At 41.9% G+C, this 19,509-nt stretch overlaps 1 protein-coding gene across 6 annotated transcripts in view; it reads right to left on the reverse strand.

The window, feature by feature from the left end:
• DZIP1 (DAZ interacting zinc finger protein 1) overlaps positions 1-19,509 on the reverse strand; it is a 63,275-nt gene that overhangs the window by 16,046 nt on the left and 27,720 nt on the right. For 5 of the 6 annotated variants that reach the window (XM_031655603.1, XM_017951363.2, XM_017951362.3 and 2 more), the window contains 5 exons: positions 14,960-15,100; positions 14,367-14,415; positions 12,346-12,402; positions 8,906-8,962; positions 2,284-2,343 (listed from right to left, as the gene is read on the reverse strand). In XM_031655603.1, coding sequence (XP_031511463.1) covers positions 2,284-2,343; positions 8,906-8,962; positions 12,346-12,402; positions 14,367-14,415; positions 14,960-15,100 — 364 coding nt within the window. The remainder of the gene's footprint in view (positions 1-2,283; positions 2,344-8,905; positions 8,963-12,345; positions 12,403-14,366; positions 14,416-14,959; positions 15,101-19,509) is intronic. The other variant, XM_031655604.1, reaches the window with a different exon arrangement.

A 19,509-nucleotide genomic window follows, 5' to 3' on the forward strand; every position in this document is an offset into this window, starting at 1 on the left:
TCCAAGCTACCCTCTTACATTGACTGGAAGAACTCTAAAAGCACAGGCAGAGGGATGCAGCGACTGAAACCTGGAACTGGAAGTTGGAAGACCACTCTGGGTGATGGTGGACAATCATGATTCCTATAGGAACCCTCACTAGTCATTTTTTAAATGAGTGAACTACAGGACCTGAAGTTCCAGTTTTGAAATTACGAGACCTTTTCTATGAACCTCCTGACATGTTTCACAGATTCTTCAAAGAATACGGGATTGTATGTCTTGGACATCAGTAAATGATATGTATGTAGGAGAGAGGAAGCATGTTACTTGCAAGCAAAATGATGTGTCATTATTCAGAACTCAAATAGGGTAAGATTTGTTCATCCCGTTTCTGGGAAACCAACAGGGTTGGTTGAAAATCACTTAAAGACAGTATTTTTAAAGCACTGTTTCTCTTCAACTTTATAGGGCTCAGAAGCTCAAATGCCTACATAAAGCAAAGAAGGCAACGTGGGGCAAAAGAGTTGAGGGGGATTATGGCAAACCAGAGGTTGCTTCCACAGTCGGCAGTGGCGGCTCAGCCCTGCTAAATGTTGCTCAGTAGACCATGACCCAGGGTTTCCAGGGTATTGTATTGTGGCATGAAGCCAATAATTTAAAAAACAACAACAACAACCAGAATTTCTGAGTTGGAAGGGACTTTATCACGTAGCGATAGATAATTAAATTGTGTAGATTGCACTACAATTAAATATTGGCAACCGATCATAAAATATTTGCCAACACTGCAGCTTGAATAAATCAGCGTCTGTGGAATCGATTTAGCCTGCAGGATCTCGTTTGATGCCTGGGTTGTGGCCATCTTTAAGGTGCTGGAAGTATCTGGGAATGACCCACCCCAATTTATTTGCTTAACAATGGAACAAGGCTGAGGACCCCATAAGAAGGTGACAATATCTTTTAAAGTTATGCTCATCACAGTACCCCAAAACTTCCCTCAACAAGTTTTTATGGCTTTTTATAATTTAATGCACCTATAGTCACTCTTGTTTCTGAAAGAAGCAAGTTTCTAAACATTGGAACAGCAATTACAAAGAAATAAGCAGGAAATGAAGCAACTAAAACCAAACTCTTCAAAATCAGTGCCAAACATGAACAACTATTGGGACAGGAAGATATGCAATCGTAAGCTAAATGGTCTGTCTAAAATATACAAAGTCAAGACAAATTACAAAGATACATGGAAGCAAAATAAACAAACCCCATAAAAACATCAACAAGTGACTGATCACTAGCATAACAAGATTAGACTTGAAAGTATACCTCATATAGGTATTATGAATATGCCTGATCTAGTGAATTCTCAATTTGTAGCCTTATAAAAATAAGAAAAAAAACTGGTAAATGTCTAGAGAACAAGGGAAGAGTTATAATAAATATTGAATTTAGATATTAGAATACATATCATTTGACTTCTCTTCCTGACAAAACTGACAAAACCAGAATCCATATAAGTATTGACAATTTGCTTAAATTCTCCTAAAGAAGTGATATATGGTGATATATGACAATTCTCCTAAAGAAGTGATATATGGTGAATTATTATAATTAATAAGAAAAAGTTACGATAAATTGATTCAAATATAATTGTTTTCAAAATCTACAAATCTAGCATTAGAAAATGTTCCTTATAATTAAAGCTTTCTTCATAAATTTTAAAAACTGATCAACAGAAAATAATTTTTAGGACTATCAAATAAAATGAGTAAGCAGTAATAATTATCTCCCAACACCCGTAACAGCTCCCAAATTCCACCATAAAGATATTGTTTTGCATATAAATATTCCACATCCAGAACTTAGACATTATGCTTTTCTTGCTATTAAAAATAATTTGGAAATAAGCATTTCACCAATTCATTTCAGATTAAGGGTATGATAAATCACCACTATGACACAAATCTTTTCAGATCATCTGGTACACATGTATGCGTCAACATGTCATCTCATCAGAAAAATCTGCATTAAAATAAAGACTTAAATATTTTTTCAAGTTCCCTGACACAGAAAATTTCTTATCTGCTTGCACAAGAATACTGTGAAGCAGGGGAAAGCAGAACAGAATATTAGGGGAATAGGATAACAGAATACTCCATGTGGGTTGGAAGTAAAATCCAAATCTAAATGTCTTTCCTAATTTTGATGTAGTGGAATAAAAACCACTGGCTCATGTTTTCCAGGCCTGGGTTTTGATATATAAATATAATATGTGCAGGTAAACCTGATCAAGCCCTTTGTTACCTTTTTCTTCCTCTGAAAGTTCTTCTATTGGTTCCAGTATGTGCGACGAGAATGCCTGTTCTATTAACAAGGAAAAATAAGAACAGTACAAACAGGACAACAGCAAAGTAGCATTAGTTTCCTTTCAAATGATTTAGAAAGATATAATTCCATAGCATTTTAATCATGCCTAAATAGCAAATATTTGCTGAGGAAAAAATGTTGAGGCAATCAGTCAAAGATGGTCACCTTTTCATGGTATCTTCAATTTCTATGTACTTTCCATTAACTCTACAGAAAGTATAGTTTTTAATAATTAAGTTAGAGTTTCTTATTCATCAACCTAGTACGCAATAGCCTTTTACGACACAAGGGCACAACTGCAAAAGATCTTCATTACTTATAAAGTATTTCGATCAAGTGGCTAAACAGAAAATTAATGAAAATATTTCAACTACAAAAAAATAAATAATTCCCAAGGCCCTGGGATTCCCACTTGTTCCCGGTGCTAACCCCATGGTATTCAAGTGGTAAGACCAACAAGATAAAAGAGGAACGACAGGAGAGAAGTCAGCAGCAAGACTGAGAGTCATTCTTCGACACCTGCATGGATACATTTCAAGACCTAGTTCCGGGGCTGGAGAATGCCCTGGCCCCACAGCTGGGCAGATAAGGAAGGACTCTTCACAGTCTCACCCCAGAACGTCAACCGCACTCAGGGGAGATGAGGTCTTTGGATGACTATTCCCAGAGAAATGTTATATGTATACACAAGGAAACCTGCCAGCAGCAGGCATAAAACCAAACCCTATCCCATCAACTGAAGGTAATTTCCTTCATAGGGAAGGTCAGGTTTTGGGTGAAGGTTTAATGATGGTGGTCAGGCATTAGACATGGAATGAAATGCAACTAGCAAAGTTGGTGCATGGTTCACTCACCTTCAGCTTGGAGACTGATACAGTGCACTTCCCCCCACCAGCTCTCCACTTTTACCTCCAAGTGGGAGGTCATTGCATTCTACCACCAGACCTGGGAGTGGGTGACGAGCCAGGGTAAAAACGGCCAACAGTTACTGAGTGCTCATCAGGTGGCCGGGCAGGGATCCACATGTGTGGTATCTCAAATTTAATGCTTTCCACTTTAAAGGGTCTGTTTTTTATTCATTAAAGGGTATTTCTAGAACTCTATTTCAGATAGATAAATGATAGAGAGATGATAGAAAGAGAAACAGACAGACAGATTTAGGTATATATAAATAGGTTCTTACAGCTTAGCCAGCAACCTAGTCAATGTATGTAACATTGGCTGTATGGGAGAAATGCATCTGAAACTACTTTCAAGTGAACTTCTGGAATGCAGCCTATGACTGAGTAAGACCACCTTAATGCTGAAGTGTGGACATAGCCATGAAGAAGCGTTTAAGTCCACCAGGTACCACAACTGGTGACCACCAAAAATGTGCTTTTCAAATTTGTTATAGAGCATTAAGATTTTGCAAAATTATACAAAATAGGTTATATTACTAGTTTGAATAGTTGAAAACAGAGATTTAAGGAGGATAACTAATTTCAGATTTTAAAAAGTCACACCATTTGTATTTTATTGTACTTGTGATCAAAACAAGGTCACAAGGAAACTTTTACTAAAATTTTCATGAAATCATCTCACATATATTTATCATTTCATTGCAGGGATACTCCCATGACTTATTTCTCTAGAGTCAGGATAACTGCCAGGTTCTGACGTGTTTCCCTCTGTGTAGAGAGGAAGAGTTCTGGTAGAAGGGGAGATTCCCGAACAGGATCCCATCACAAGGGCTTGGGAAAGTGAGACTGGCCAAATCCCAGCTCCCAAAACAAGCAGGCTGATGTCCTATATCAGGAGGGAAGGACCTGCCCTGCTCGTGCTTTGTAAGCCACCAGTCTAGCCTTCAAACGTCCCAGAACCTGTCCTGAGCTGAGATCCAGGGTGAGAGTCAAAACACTCAGAGGTCTGAGTCTCCCGTGAACTTGCTGAAAGCTTTCAAAAAAATCCTTGTCAGTTTCCTACCATTGTCTCCAGAAGAAAGGCTCTTGGTCCTCTAACTAGCCCTGCCCTTTTGTCCCTGGCTGACTTCAGCGGGACTTCATTGTGCCCACCTTAGAAGCTAACACTGGCCAGAGCTTACTCAGTGGCTTGTGCCTTGCTGGCCCATCACAATGGCCACTACGGTAGCCATGGCTGCTCTCTGCACTTGGTAGGAAAAGTCCCTAAGCCCACAGCTTAGGGCTGGGCTGTGAATCTGGATTGCCTGCTTCCAAAGTCTGGGCACTTGGCCACAAAGCAATGATGCCTGCCCACTGGCGCTCACTAGGCTTGTCTTCCTGACTTCTTCAAATGCCACCGCTGTCCACCCATTATCAGAGTTCACTGTGCTCTGACCTTCCTTGGCCTTGGCCCTGGTCCCCAATCAGGTGCTCAGCCTTTCTGCCAACTCCACCAAACCGCTGGTCTGTCCACTCCTTCTCCACTCTCGTCACCACAACCCAGACTCCTGGGGAGGAATCTCAAATGCAGGATCACCCACACCCACAACTGGTCTCCGCAGCTCAGATTCTTTGGAGACGCTCTGGTCAGGCCAAGCCTCCCATAGCCCAGCTCTCTAATTCTGCACACCCAGGCTCAAGAGCACTCAGCGGCTACACACTGCCCCAAGAACGACCCTGGCACTCAACAGCTGCCATGAACGCCCTCAACCAACCTCACTTCCCTCACGTCTCCTCCTCTTCTCTATGCGTGGCCAAGTAATTACTCTGCACTGCTAATACACATCTAGTGCTTTCCTGCCACCTTTTCCTTCTTACTGTTGGCTTTGCCTAGGATGCCATCCCAACATATTCACCTCCTACTCGGCTCAAATGGCCAAATATCAGCTACGCCAGGAAGTCTTCCGAGAGTCTCCCAAATGGAGAAAATCTCTCCCCTGCCTGGATACCCATTTCATTTCTCAGTGGCTCTCACCTTGCACCATATTTATAAACATGTGGTCTCCTTTATAAGCTATAAGTTCCTTGGGGACAGACTTCGTTTCTGATTCGTTTCTGTATCTCTGTCATGCCCGCCTTGGCGTTACCCTCAGGAGTGGCCCACAGCTGTCATTACCCAGTGGTCGGTGAAGGAAGGAAAGCAGGAGTGGCGGAACACCACTAGAGAAACAGATAACTACACGTGGCATGTTAACTCCTGTCAAAGACATGTTCACTGAAGACTCTTCTGAGCTTTTCCAGGATATATGTCTAGGAGATCTTATTGGCATATCCAAACATTTCCCCTTGTGACTGCACGTAAGCATGGTCACCTGACAGGGAACAGGCCCATTCTCCTTTAGAGGGTGGAATTCCACTGAACTGAGACTTCCTTTCAACAGTCCCCATCCCACTTCTGTAACACTATTTGGGCCGGTGGTGTCCAGTGGGGGAAGCCATCTTTCTTTCCATCAAGAGACACAATACGCCAGAAGTCTGGAGCACACCACCTGTCATGTATTGGACAATCAACTATTGCTTGTGTTAAGTGTCAGTATTTCAAGATGTAGAATACTTGCTGTGAGAGCAAAACATAATAATTGTAAAGTCTAATAAAAATGTTTGTAAGTTGGGTGCAGTGGCTCACACCTGTGGTCCTAGCACTTTGGAAGGCTGAGGTGGGAGGATCACTTGAGTCCAGGTGTTTGAAACCAGCCTCGGCAACATAATGAGATGCTGTCTACACAATAAATTTAAAAATTAGTCAGGTATGGTGGTGCACCCCTGCAGTCTCAACTATGTGGGAGGATCACTTGAGCCCGGAAGGTTGAGGCTGCAGTGAGCTATGATCATACCAGCACATTCCAGCGTGGGCGACAGAGAAATGCCCAGTCTCAAAAAAAAAAAAAAAAAAAAAGTTTCCAGTTTTTGTGGTCATCATTGTAGCTATATACAATTAAAGTCATATATACACAAGCCCCTCACAATTTATAGGCCAAATTAAAGGAGGGCTTCACGTGTAGCTGGAACCTAGCAGGTGCCCAGAGACTTTGGGGAAAGTGGTTATTTTGCATCCTCACTGCACTCGTCGCTCTAAAAGTGGGCCATATTATCAGGTCAGGCAACCTAAGCAATTGGTGTATGGGTCAGTTTAACAGCAACAAAGTCTACTTTATTTACTGGGCATCCTAATACCACCATTTAGTCACAACCCCATGAGCAAAGAGCAAAGTGGTCTCCAGTGGTGAAAATACTACAAAAAGTTATTTGAGGTTTGTCCAGTAAAAACACATACTAGGGGATGGGGATCAAGCATGATTGTTTATCTTCTCCAGAACCCATGTTTCATCCTATCAACTGCCTTCAAATCAGAACCTGATTGTTTATCTTCTCCAGAACCCGTGTTTCATCCTATCAACTGCCTTTGAATCAGAACCTACTGCCTGTACTATTCAGCTTATGTAGCAGAGTTGAAAGCAGGGAGCCATCAGGGTTCCCATTTTACCTAGATCCTATCAGGACAGAAGCACTGGCAAGGTTGGCTCCTAGCAGCTTACAGTGGAATTCTTTCCAGGCTGCTTTAGCTCACTCTCTCCTCGGGGCAGCCCCCATCAGATGAGAAATCAATGCAAGGGGCAATGGCCCCCACCCCTGCCTCAGTGGAGGACAAGCCGGAGCACTCATCCCAGCTCTGCAGCTCTGAAGCAGGGCTGGCTGAGGCCTCCACTGCAGCTGCACCTGGGTTTAACGTCCCCTTCGCCCAACACTGCTTCTCTCACAGGTGCTGTCCGAGGGCACCCCCCGTCCCACCTGTAAACTTCTGTATCAGTCTGTTTCCCAGGGGACCCAACCCACAATGGTAAGGAATCGCAAGATTTTTCATGGTAAAGAACCTCATCAAGCTTTGAGATGGAACAAAGGACAGAGAGCGAACGGGCGAATAAACATTATGCAATCCATGACTAACCTGCCCTGCCCCTGCCGCCCTGGGGAAGCTGGCCTGATGGGGTGGGGGACATTGGCGGGCCCTGGCCAAGTCTCTTCCGAGCTCCTGCCCACTGAGATGCTCACAAATCAGCTTTGATCCCCATCCAAGGGCTGTAGGCCCTGTGCCAGGTCTGGTTGGCATTTAAAACTAGCATTTCAATCCCAGCAGATGCCAGGAAGGGGGCATGACTGATTCATGCAGCTCTGGGCCAGTGAGGGTAGGGTCTCCAAGAACACATGCTTTAGAAATGATCGATTTGTCCAAACCCTTGAATTAACCCCAGACAGCTTAATGTACCTACGGGGGTGTCCTTTAGTTAGCAACAAAAATATATGACAAATAAACTGGGACCTTGTGTAATGTCATACAGAAAGCTAACGATAACAAAGTAGAGGGGCAGGGAAGTAAAAGAAACTAAAATACACTGTTGAAGTACAAAAGAGAAGTGGCCAGTAGTGCTTTACAAAAGGACGCAACAGAGAGATTTTAGACCTGACATAAAATAATATGAATACCGAATGATTGCTAGATACTTTTCTTATACATTCAATATTAAAGCAAATTTATTTATGTCCAATGTGCTTTTATCTGTTACTGGTCTAAAGGAAAAAACTGCATGCTCTAAACACTTGTAAATAAGAAGATCAATATGTGGAGAATTTATACATCACATATTGTGATCACATACTCAAGACAACTGATCCACCTGAAATGATCTTCGGGAAAAAAAATAAGGTGCAATAAACACTTCATGAGTCAGTCATGAGTAAAAAGGATTATTACTAAAGTTCATGGTATACAGACCATGATATTTATGAAGACAAAAAGTGCCACTATACTGACCAGTTAGATCATGGATTTACGTGTAACCTTTTTAAAAGACCAAAAATGAAAGAAGACTGAAGTAATCATTGGATTCCACAGCAACTGTATGTGAGACAGGAAAAAGATGGCCCTTCTCCCATCTTAATGCATTTGTAATATCCAACAGACCACAGGAAAACATCATGTTAAAGTACATACTATAAAAACTGTAATCACTTTAACTGTATAAAAAGTGAAATACAGCTACAAACATTCAGCCCGTCTATTGGATCATGTGAATAACAATTATCACCCTTTTGATCTGGTCCAAGAACTGAACCCTGGCAATGATTTCACCCAGTGCTTCCTATCTGTTTCCTTTAGTTTCCATTACATGTCTTTTCTAGATTTTCCCAACCAGTCATTCAAACCGTTTGTTTAGAAAAGGTGACTTGCTGCCACATTGAAAGTTATAAAAACAGCCACATATGCCCTGTGGCATGTGCTGGTTGGCTGGTCTGGTAGCAGACCATTCTTACCCAACACCTACTGCTTTCCACAAAAATCATAAATAACCAAGACACTACTCAAGTTAAAATCTCTACTTGTGAGTCTGGCAACCTTTTATACCTATCTACACCTTTTATACTTTAAGACTTTGGAGGATATGTCCAGTTTACAACAGTATTACACACGAAGACTGCAGTTTTAATAACTGTTTTTGCAATCACTAAAATGTTTCCTGTTTTATTATAAATTACCTCCACAGAATCACTTTTGGTTAATAAGTTATCTAACTCCGGGTGGCAACTGCACATAAAACGCTGAGACTATTACTGAAACTTACCTTGTGCCATTGGCAGACTAGATTTAGTCTCTGAAGTGTGCAGGGCTGGGGCATTCACTGAAACAGCATAAAAAGGAAAAACTCAGAGGTTCCATAATTAAAGCACAAGCATCCGAACATGATGATAGCCAAATTTGCCTCAAATTAGTCAAGATACATACAGACCATAAGGGACAAATATTTCAAGTGACAAAGATATTACACAACTAACATAAACTTATATTCATAACAGCTTTATGGAGATATGTTCACCTTTTAAAAATATACAGTTCAGTGGTTTTTTAGCATATTCACAGGGCTGTGCAACTACAACCACTGTCCACTTTTAGAACATAATCTTCATCACCTCCCTTAAAATACCCATTCCCAATACCCATCACACCTCATTTCTGCCCCTTCCCCATCCCCAGGCAACAATTAATCTACTATCCATCTCTATGAATTTGCCTATTATTGACATTTCATATAGTAAATGAAGCCATACAATATGTGGTCCTTTGCATCTGGATTTGCTCACTTAACACAATGGTATCAAGGTTCATCCATGCTGTAGCATGCATATAAATATCAGTATGGATTTTTATGGGCAAATAATGTTCTGTTTTATAAACTGACCACATTTTATTTACCTTTTCATTAGTTGATGGACATATAAGTTGTTTCCACTGTTTAGCTATTATGAATAACACTGCAATGAACATTCATGCACAATAAACCAGTTTTGAAAAGTACTCTAATCACTGGGCTGGAAGACATTATGTGAAGGTATTAATTTAGTCACTGCCTGTGGAAAGAGGTTTGCCCAACTTAACTAAGACTAAATGCTCTCCAATTTAAATTTCTCCAGAAAATTAGATTCCACTGCCTTCTTCAAATATTTGACAATTCTTATCTGAGAGTCCTCTCTGGACTATTTATTTGTCCAGTTTGTTTTCACTAAACGGTATTGGTCTATTAGTTTACTGCTTCTTTATTTTATCAAGACAGAATTTTAATTCTAATCTTACCCTAAAAAGTACTGGCCACAAACCTCAGCTACTTTTTTTTGAAACAGAGTTTCACTCCCATTGCCCAGGCTGGAGTGCAGTGGCATGATCTCGGCTCACTACAACCTTCGCCTCCTGGACTCAAGCAACTCTCCTGCCTCAGCCTCCTGAGTAACTGGGACTACAGGCATGCAGCACCACGCCCAGCTAATTTTTGTATTTTTAGTAGAGACGGGGTTTCACCATGTTGGCTAGGCTGGTCTCGAACTGGTGACCTCAAGTGATTCACCTGCCTCGGCCTCCCAAAGTGCTAGGATTACAGGCATGAGCTACCATGCCCGGCCATCAGCTACTTCTGTGGGTATACACTTTTTATCTTCACAATGGCTTCTAGTGAAAGTGTTCAATTCCTATTTGTAAATTGCTAACAAACTCTGGAAATACTGCCTTTGTACCCATTTGCAACTTGCATAATCTAGATCAAGTTCTGGCAAACTATAGCCCATGAGACATACCCAGTCCACTGCCTGTTTTTATTGGAACATGGCTCCTTCATTTAAGTATTGTCTATGGCTGATTTTGCACTACAATGGCAGAGCTGAGTAGTTGCAAAACAGACCATCTAGCCTGTGAAGCCTAATGTAAATCACTATCTGGCCTTTTATAGGAAAAAAAAAATACAGAATACTAACTATTCCTGATCTAGATATTATTCCAGCTTACAGAATCAAAAGATCTGATGCTGTTAAATTGATCACAATTTGGTCTTTTCTCTAAACTACAGAATTCATTCCCTTATTATGAAAGGGTAGTAAATCAGTAAATGACTGACTAGTGTCTAAATCACCAAGGGTATAGACAGGTGGAATCAACAGGTTTGACCATATCTGCCTTATATTAGACATTACAAATCTTCATTTTACTGGGTATAGGTCTGATTTATTTATTGCATATCTCCTAAGCTGACTTTCACTTTGTGATTTAGATTTTCTGATTTTAGAGTGTATGTTTTCTTTTCAGTGATGAAAACTTCCCTGCCATCATTAGAACCTTGGCTTTTAGATCTTTTTGTATGCTGGGAAGAGGAATGGGATGAGCCAGGGCCTCACTTGGAAGGGACCCCTACCTATGGGGCTATGGGCTTATTTTTTTAAATTATTTTTGGAATTTTCTAGAGCCAGTGGCATCCGTAGTTTTTGACAACATTTCCCGATCAGTAAAAGTTTCCCCAGAAATACACATATTTATTTAAATGAATTTCATATGTACTATAATACAAATATGTACACTTTAAAACAAAAAAATTTGAAAAAAGTAAAAGGGTAAGATTTATTAATACATAAAAATAATCTCTAATAATTTTTTCCCACATTCCAATAGATAATTTTGCATACTCCATTTGGAGAAAACCACTCTAACTAAATATAGCCTTGGTTTTTTGTTTTTGTTTTTTTTTCTGCATATATATTTGAGTCTGGTCAGCTGCCAAAGATTGTTTGTTTGAATAAGTTAGTATTTGACTTTTCTATCCTTCTCTGAAATGTGTTTCTTCCTTCATTTCATAAGATGCAAGTTCAGCATCTCTTCCTCTCTCAGCCCTGCTCTTGGCACTTAAACTCCGCTCCTCTCCTTAACTACCACTTAACTTCTTCAGCTCCAAGAAGCAACGAGAGGCTTCAAGAAGCCTCCAAGAAGACTGAGAGGTTAAAACCATCAGCATTTTCTGGCCAGTAGTGCAAATTCCAAAACACGGTCAAGAATGTCCTTTGGTCACTACACAGTGCTCTTGAGATCCCTAGGCCCATGTGTGTGGTGCCATCTCCCTGCGCTCAGCCTCAGCCCATACTCCTCTTGTGGTCATATTGCTGTGCACATGGCACGGCTATCTGCCCTTACTCCTTCCTGAATGGAAGCAAAACTATCTCAACTATTTAGCTAGTATTTCTAAACAACGACCTGTCAGTTTCTAAACTGTAAAGATTATGTCCTTTTGGTTTACTGCAGAATCTTGACAGCTCCGGGAGATAGAGCAGATGGCCAGGCTGACCACAAGTGGGGACTGACAGGACACCTGTCAAAGCCTGCAGCAGTAAGAGTGTCAGCAGTTTCAAAGTGTGGTGACACCACACACAGTCACACAGTCACCCAGTGTGTCACTCTGAGAAGTCTACAAGTATAAACTAAAGTGATGCCAAGGAATTTTTAGTCATCCCTTTTTAGACAAATTGTGAAATAATAGCTATGGCTAATCAAAATCACCACAACATCACGTGGATATTCATAGTCTTGAGTTTTAGAATGAGGTCAAAACCAAGAATCAAAATAAATCATTATGCGATCTCTAAATACACTGGTTTTCAAAGAAAAGTCTCGAAAAATAGTAAGTAAAAGTTATGTTTTGGTTCAGCATTTTAAAGATACCTTTGGAGCCCTGCATCTATTATAGGAACTTACTAGGCACAGCTGGAACAGCTGGCTGAGATTCAAAAGCCTGCCAGGCTAAAGGATTTCCTGAAATGACAGAAAAATAAATGAACAAAAAAAATCACAAGCTATGGATTAAATTTTTGTAGCCCTTATCCTAATTTGTGCCCCCATGAAAAACAATAAAGGAAACGTACCAATATATAGCACATCACCAGGAGAATAAATACGCGTAACATAAATCTTTCTGAAGCTAAATTTTTCCCAGAATTATTTTTCAGTCAAATATTTATGATATCTAGTTAATTTTGCAAGTATTCCTCCCTACCTGAGCTCTTGTTATTTTGAGAGGAGTTAAAGGGAACCACAACCCTCTTTCCTCAACTCTATCTCAAAACAAGAGTGAGGAAACCCAGCTCATACACCCCAGCACCACCCCCAGGTGGCATCCCTCAAATAGACAAAGATGCCTCAACAACCTGAGACGTGCAGGAACCAGGACTGGAATCACCGGGAAGAAAACTAGGCAGAAGTGAGACCCTGAACCTGTGGCTTCCAGTCTCCCTTCTGGTCTCTTTTTTATTTTTTTTTCTTTTGCAAAGTCAGCTGTTGCCCTGGTCTTGACTGGTTTAGTGTGTGTATGTGTGACAGACAGAGAAGGAGGGAGAGAGAGAGAGAGAGGAAGAAAGGGAGGGAGGGAGGGGGAGGGGGAGAGGGAGAGAGGGGAGAGAGAGAGAGAGAGAGAGAGAGAGACCTTGAATGATACGGAGGTAGGCAGGCTATCACTGGTGCAGTCAGTAGGTTGTGCATATTCCCGCTAAGCATAGAACAAACCTATAACCCCAAAACAGCCACAGTTGAGAAAAACGCAGTAAGCCTTTATAGCACTTTAGAATAATTAAGAGTTCTTTGGTTTTTGTTTTTTTAGAGATGTGTGTCTCAAACTGTCACCCAGTCTTGAGTGCAGTGGTGGAATCACAGCTCACTGCAGCCTTGAATTTCTGGGCTCGAGTGATTCTTCCACCCCAGCCTCCTGAGTAGCTGTGACTACAGGTACCTGCCACCATGCACAGCTCATTTTTTATTTTTTGTTTTTAGAGAAGGGGGACTCGCTATGTTGTCCAGGCTAGTCTTGAACTCCTGGCCTCAAGTGATCTTCCTGCCTTGGCCTCCTAAAGTGCAGGGATTACAAACATGAGCTACTGTGCCTGGCCTACTAAGAGCTTAATATCAATAATAATGGCTAACTTAATGAGGGCTTAATAGGTATATTATCCCATTTAATCCTCATAACAAGCCTATGATGTAGTTACTATTGGCTATGACTTGAATGTCCCCTCAAAAATGCAAGTTGAAATTTAACTGCCATTGTAACAATGTTACATGGCAATAGTGGCAGGAATGGGTTGGTTATTGAGAGTGGGTTCCTGATTTTAAAAGATGAGTTTGGCCCAATTTCCTTTCTCTGTCCATGCATTAGCTGGCCAGGTGATGCCTTGCACCATAGGTTGACCCTCACCAGACGTCAGCACCATGCTCTTGGATTTCCCAGCCTCCAGAAACTTTGTTTCTTTATAAATACCAGTCTGTGGTATGCTATTATAGCAGAGAAAACAGACTGAAACACTATTCATATTCCTACTATAAAGCTGAGGAAACTGAGGCAGAGATTCACAAAGCTATGAAGTGCCAGAGATGGCAGGTGAACTCAATCTGTCAACAGACCCTGTGCTTTTATACACATAACTCTGTTCTACGGTGTATAAGTTAAGAGGCAAATGGTTCCCAAGTAGGTATTATGTGCCTAAAAGTACTCTGATTAAAAAAATGAAACAACTACGTGATAGTTTAGATTTTTTAAATTCTTCACCTTTCTGGATTGTGGCAACAAATCTCTCAAATTAGAATAATAGAGGACAAACCTACCAAATTAATACAACAAGAAGAATGCCATCTTAGCACACATAAACAAGTGGGGCCCACATTCTTCTGAAGCCCAGCGCAGTTGGGGAGGTCCCCTCGCTGCCAGCACCGGGATCCCATCCACTTACCTTTGGGTTCACTGATACTGTTTACTGGATTACAGGTAAAGTCTTTAATCTGCAAAGAAATACAGTCTTCTAGTGATATGTCTGAAGTTAGACAGGGACACACACATGGGATAATGCACAGATACTGTTATTAGTAAATTAACCTTTTCACTAAATCATCCAGGGACATAGGGCTTGTGGACTTTAAAAGCATAGAGGCAAAAGTTATTACCCAAACCTCACCATTACACAATATATTCATGTAAAAAACCTGTCCATGTACACCTTGAGTCTACAATAAAATAACAAAAAAAGTTTTTTAAGTTGCATTTGGATTTGGCTGCTTCTCAGGGTAATTACTGAATGAAATTCTTATTTACCTTCAAATCAAATTAATTTTGAACTTTAACTGTATAAATCTTCAAAATATTACTTTTAAATACCTTTTAAAAATGTATTTTATTGCACTAGCTTTTATAAGCAATCACAAGGGGAAAAATATTCCATCTTCCTCACCTTATACCACTTACAAATGCTCTAAAGTAAAAAACACATGTTCTTAGATAGACTGCGTTGCTTAAAGAAGCACGGTGCCACACTGTCGCCAGACATACCTGCTGTCTCTGAGTTATAATCAGCTCGTTCTGCTCCTGAAGTCTCTGCCCTAGCTCTTCTATCCTTTTCTTGTAGAAAACATTGCTTGCATTTAGATCATCTATCATTGAGGTTCGAAGTTTCTCTATATGTGACAGGAGCTGAAAAACAGTTAAGAAAGGCATCTCTGTCTGTAAGCTGCATGTCAAATGTCTTCATTCTCCAGATTTCAGGTACGTGCCCTGCCTGTTTTGCTGGCCTGATGCTATCCATGCACATCAAACCATTGAAAAAATATTTGATCATGGTAGATCCTGACCCTGGCTGCTCTAGGTGCTTCATCTGTGTTCCCAAGGGAGCTCATGACCCCAGACAATGCTGATACTGGGAGCAGCTAAGCCAACTAGAGCACATAACATGAAATAACACATGATGAGCAATGATAAAGGATTCAGGCTTCTCCTGCAGAGTGGCTCTGACCCTCAGTACTAAATTTTTCCTGCAGTCCTGTCCTTCACATGCCACCTGGCCCATCCTAGGCCAGAGAGCACATCTTAATTTTTTTTTTTTTTTTTTGACATGGAGTCTCGCTCTGTCACCCAAGCTGGAGTGCAGTGGAGCAATCTTGGCTCGCTGCTGCCTCTGCCTCCTGGGATCAAGCAATTTTCCTGCCTCAGCCTCCTGAGCAGCTGGGATTACAGGCCCACACAACCACACCTGGCTAAATGTTGTATTTTTAGTAGAGACGGGGTTTCACCATGTTAACCAGGCTGGTCTCGAACTCCTGACCTCAGGCGATCCACCCGCCTTGGCCTCCCAAAGTGTTGGGATTATAGGTGTCAGCCACCATGCCCAGCCACATCTTAATTATTTTATATTCCCAGAAACTAGCCCAATCCCTGGCCCTTAGCAGGTTCTCTGAGAAATGTTTACTGATAAATGTTTACTGAGAAAAAGAGGGGGGATGATGGAGATTAGAGGGAAAGAGGGAGGGAGGGAAAGTAAGGGAGAGAAGCAGAGGACAGAGACACGCAGATATATTCATCTTTAGAGATAATGTCATGGAAGATCGTAGACTGGACAAAAAGAATTCAAGAAGAATTTGTTTTCAATAATTGAAGGAAAGGTGCTTAAAGCAATTTCAGTAGTTGTTTAAACAGAGAAGGTTTAAAAAAAAAAAAAAGAGTGGGGGGCGCTTGAGGTCAGGCACCATGGCTCATGCCTGTAATCCCAACATTTTGGGAGGCCGAGGCAGGCAGATCACTTGAGGTCAGGAGTTTGAGATCAGCCTGGCCAAAATGGCAAAACCCCATCTCTAATAAAAATACAAAAATCAGCCAGGTGTGGTGATGGGCGCCTGTAATCCCAGCTACTCGGGAGGCTGAGGCAGGAGAATTTTTGAATCCAGGAGGCAGAGGCTGCAGTGAGCTGAGATCATGTCATTGCACTCCAGCCTGGGCGACAGAGTGAGATTCTATCTCAAAAAAATAAAAAATTTTAAAAAAAAGGCTTGATAATTGGGGTGAAGGACATTCCAAGTCTATGGCCTGAAAGTGGTGACAGGGGATGCTGATCAAATAAAGGAGCAGGAAGTATCCATGCCTGAGATAAGCATATAAGGGCACCTAGACCAGCATTTCCTCATTTGCTTGCTTTTAGAAAATTAACACTCACTGTGTACTAGATGCACTTCATTTTGTTGAGTCCACGCCACAATTTTACGGACACATGTTTTGGCCCCATTGTACAGATAGGAAAACTCAAGTCTAGAAAGGTAAAGTCACTGGCCCTAATTGAAACAGCTGAAGGGGGCAGAGCCCAGACTTAAACTTTCACATGCACGTTTCAAGGTCGGTGCTTTTTTGGGAGGCTATGGAGGGAGAATCGCTGGAGTCCAGGAGTTGGAGATCAGCGTGGGCAACACAGTAAGACCTGTCTCTACAAAAAGTTTTAAAACTTAAGCTAGGTGTGGTGGGGTGAGCCTGTAGTTCTAGTTCCTCGGGAGGCTGAGGTGGAAGGGTTGCTTGACCCCAGGAGGTTGGGGCTGCAGTGAGTTATGCTCATGCCACTGCACTCCAGCCCGGGCGAGAGAGTAAGACCCTGTCTCAAAAAAAAAAAGCAGTGTCTTAGCATCCTGCATGGCTTTGCCTCTGAAATCTCCGTGATCCTATGAGGCTGGACAAACACTGGGTGGAACCAATCTAGAAAGATTTTCCGAGTGAAACCTAAAAAGAATCTTTCCTATCCTAGTGGATACTAAGAACCTCTCCCAAGGAGGGCATTGCCAAGAGCTTTCATCCTTACAGGCCGCTGGAAAAGTGGCCTCCAAAGCAGTCTGGGAAACGCTGAGCTGGAAGATAGAAGGAAAAGCCAGTAAAAATGTCCAGGCTGCCGGATGGAGGTTTAGGATCTTGGCCTTGATCAACTACATGGTGAGTTGCTCCAGGCCCCAGGAAGAAAGCAGATGTGGGAAAATCTAAGTTTGTGGAGAGAGCAATGGAGAGGGTCTAGGCAAACACAGCCAGAAATTATTTTGAAGTTTGCAGCTCATGAGCCCATTTTCTATTATCCCATTTCAAGCACTACGCATTTTTCCCTACCGGTCCACATCACCCCATCCTCCCTTCCTTCATTATGTGACCATTTGACAACCTCCCAAGCTCTCAAGGGTCTTCTGTTGGGTAAAAGGGGCATGCCATCGCTTATCTGTGACTGCCTCTGAACTCTTACCAATGTTATTTAAAACAAAAAAAATTGCCAAGAATCTAGGTAAATCAATAGAAAGTTGGCAAATGCAACTTCCCCTAAACAGAGAAATACAATATGTGCATTGTGGGAATAGCAGGCACCAATCATGTGGAATAATTAATAGTTAGGTCTCAGGCAGAGATTACTAAACCTGATTGAATTCACCCTTCTGTTAGGGTTTAAGAGAAAAGAAGGGAGAGGTAAGCAGCTTCTAAACAAGCCAAACCAACAGACAAGGAAGGAGTGCAGCCTAGCGGTGGCACAAATCCCCCTCACATACCCAGTACATGAGGTGTGCCCCACTCAAAACCAGGAAAGGCCTCACCTTCTTCCTCAGTGACAACCGTCAGTCTTTCTCTCTATCATGACTCACAATGACAAAGTGTAAAAACTGTAACTCGCTTTCTATTCCAGCCAGAGGCCACTGAAATTCCCACAACTGCTTTGAAATACAGATGGCTTTAAAGGGGCCAGGATTTAAAAACTCTGCCCCCAACCTCGGCCCACCGATTAATAAAAAAAAACTGAATTCTGTCCCTAAATACCAATGCTAGAAAGATGGCCTGAAGAATAAGAGTAGGGATTTTAATGATCTAAGAGCAGTGGTCCAAACCATAGATCCAAAACAGAATAGCCTGGGTGGCTTTTGGTTTGTTTATTTCCAAAATCCATGTGTCCCAGACTCACCTACTAAATCAAGATCTCAGGGAGTGGAGCTGGTCACGTGTACTTTGGAAAACAGTCTCAGATAATTCCGAAGTGCATCCCTGGTTAGGGAATACCATGTTAGAGCAACCAAAGAAAAGATCCTGTGTTCTTACAGAAAAGCAACCACTCGAAGCTGTCACTGCCTGTTTTCCTTCCCAGCTGGGAGCTTCACAGGTGAGTGCCTGGAGCTAGACAGGCCAGCCAGTGTAGTATGCCCTGGAGTATACAGGGCCTGCATTCAAATACCAGCGACTGTGGGCAAGACAGCATCTGTCTAAGCCCGTTTCCTCACCTGTAAAATGGGTGACAGCACCTACCTCATAGAACTCTTAGAAGGATTAAGTATATGGCAAATACAAATATCCATTTATTTCTAAATGTTCCCATGAAACCAATGGTATGCTGGTTAATCAGCTTTCAAAACAAAACAAAACAAAACACCCTGATGAGGAGAAATGTGCACAGTTGAGAGCCAGTATGAGTCAGCGCCAGGACGCCAGGACATGAACAGTAAGAACGGGCCACTTTTGCTTCCGTGTAACGCAGGGGGACAAAGGAGAACACTCCTTGCACAGTGGAGCCACTTGTGGTGTGGAGAAACTACCGTCCACTGCTCCTGGGATCCTGCATCTTAGCTGCCATAGATAAAATATGCTGGGAGGTGAACGCCATCGTCCTAACTACACAGTCATTGCCACGGGGGCAGCTCCCTAGGTGCAGGGTGGAAACCTGGACTGGTGTCCTCCCTACAGAAGATGGTGCTTAGACTTCCAGACAACTCTGGTAACCCTGCTCTTCTGAACCCTACAATCAGCCTTTCTCCAACTATGAAAACAAGGCTGAATGATGCCCTGGCTAGACGTCTAGCTACCTTCCACTTTCATTCTGCAAGTGTGTAGCGAGTGCCAACCACATTTCAGGCACATGAGTGGATGCTGGGAAGACAATGGAGAGCGAAACAGATAGAGCCCTTTACTCAGAGGGCCAAGGATATGATTGGAGAGACAGATAACAAACAAGGAAACAAATAAGCAAGTAAACTATTTAAAATAGTGCTCAGAGCTCTGCTTGAGATGTGATGGGAATAATAAAAAAAGGGACTACCTACTTGGAT

This window comes from Papio anubis, chromosome 15 (genome assembly GCF_008728515.1).
Source record: "Papio anubis isolate 15944 chromosome 15, Panubis1.0, whole genome shotgun sequence".
Lineage (NCBI taxonomy): Eukaryota > Metazoa > Chordata > Mammalia > Primates > Cercopithecidae > Papio > Papio anubis.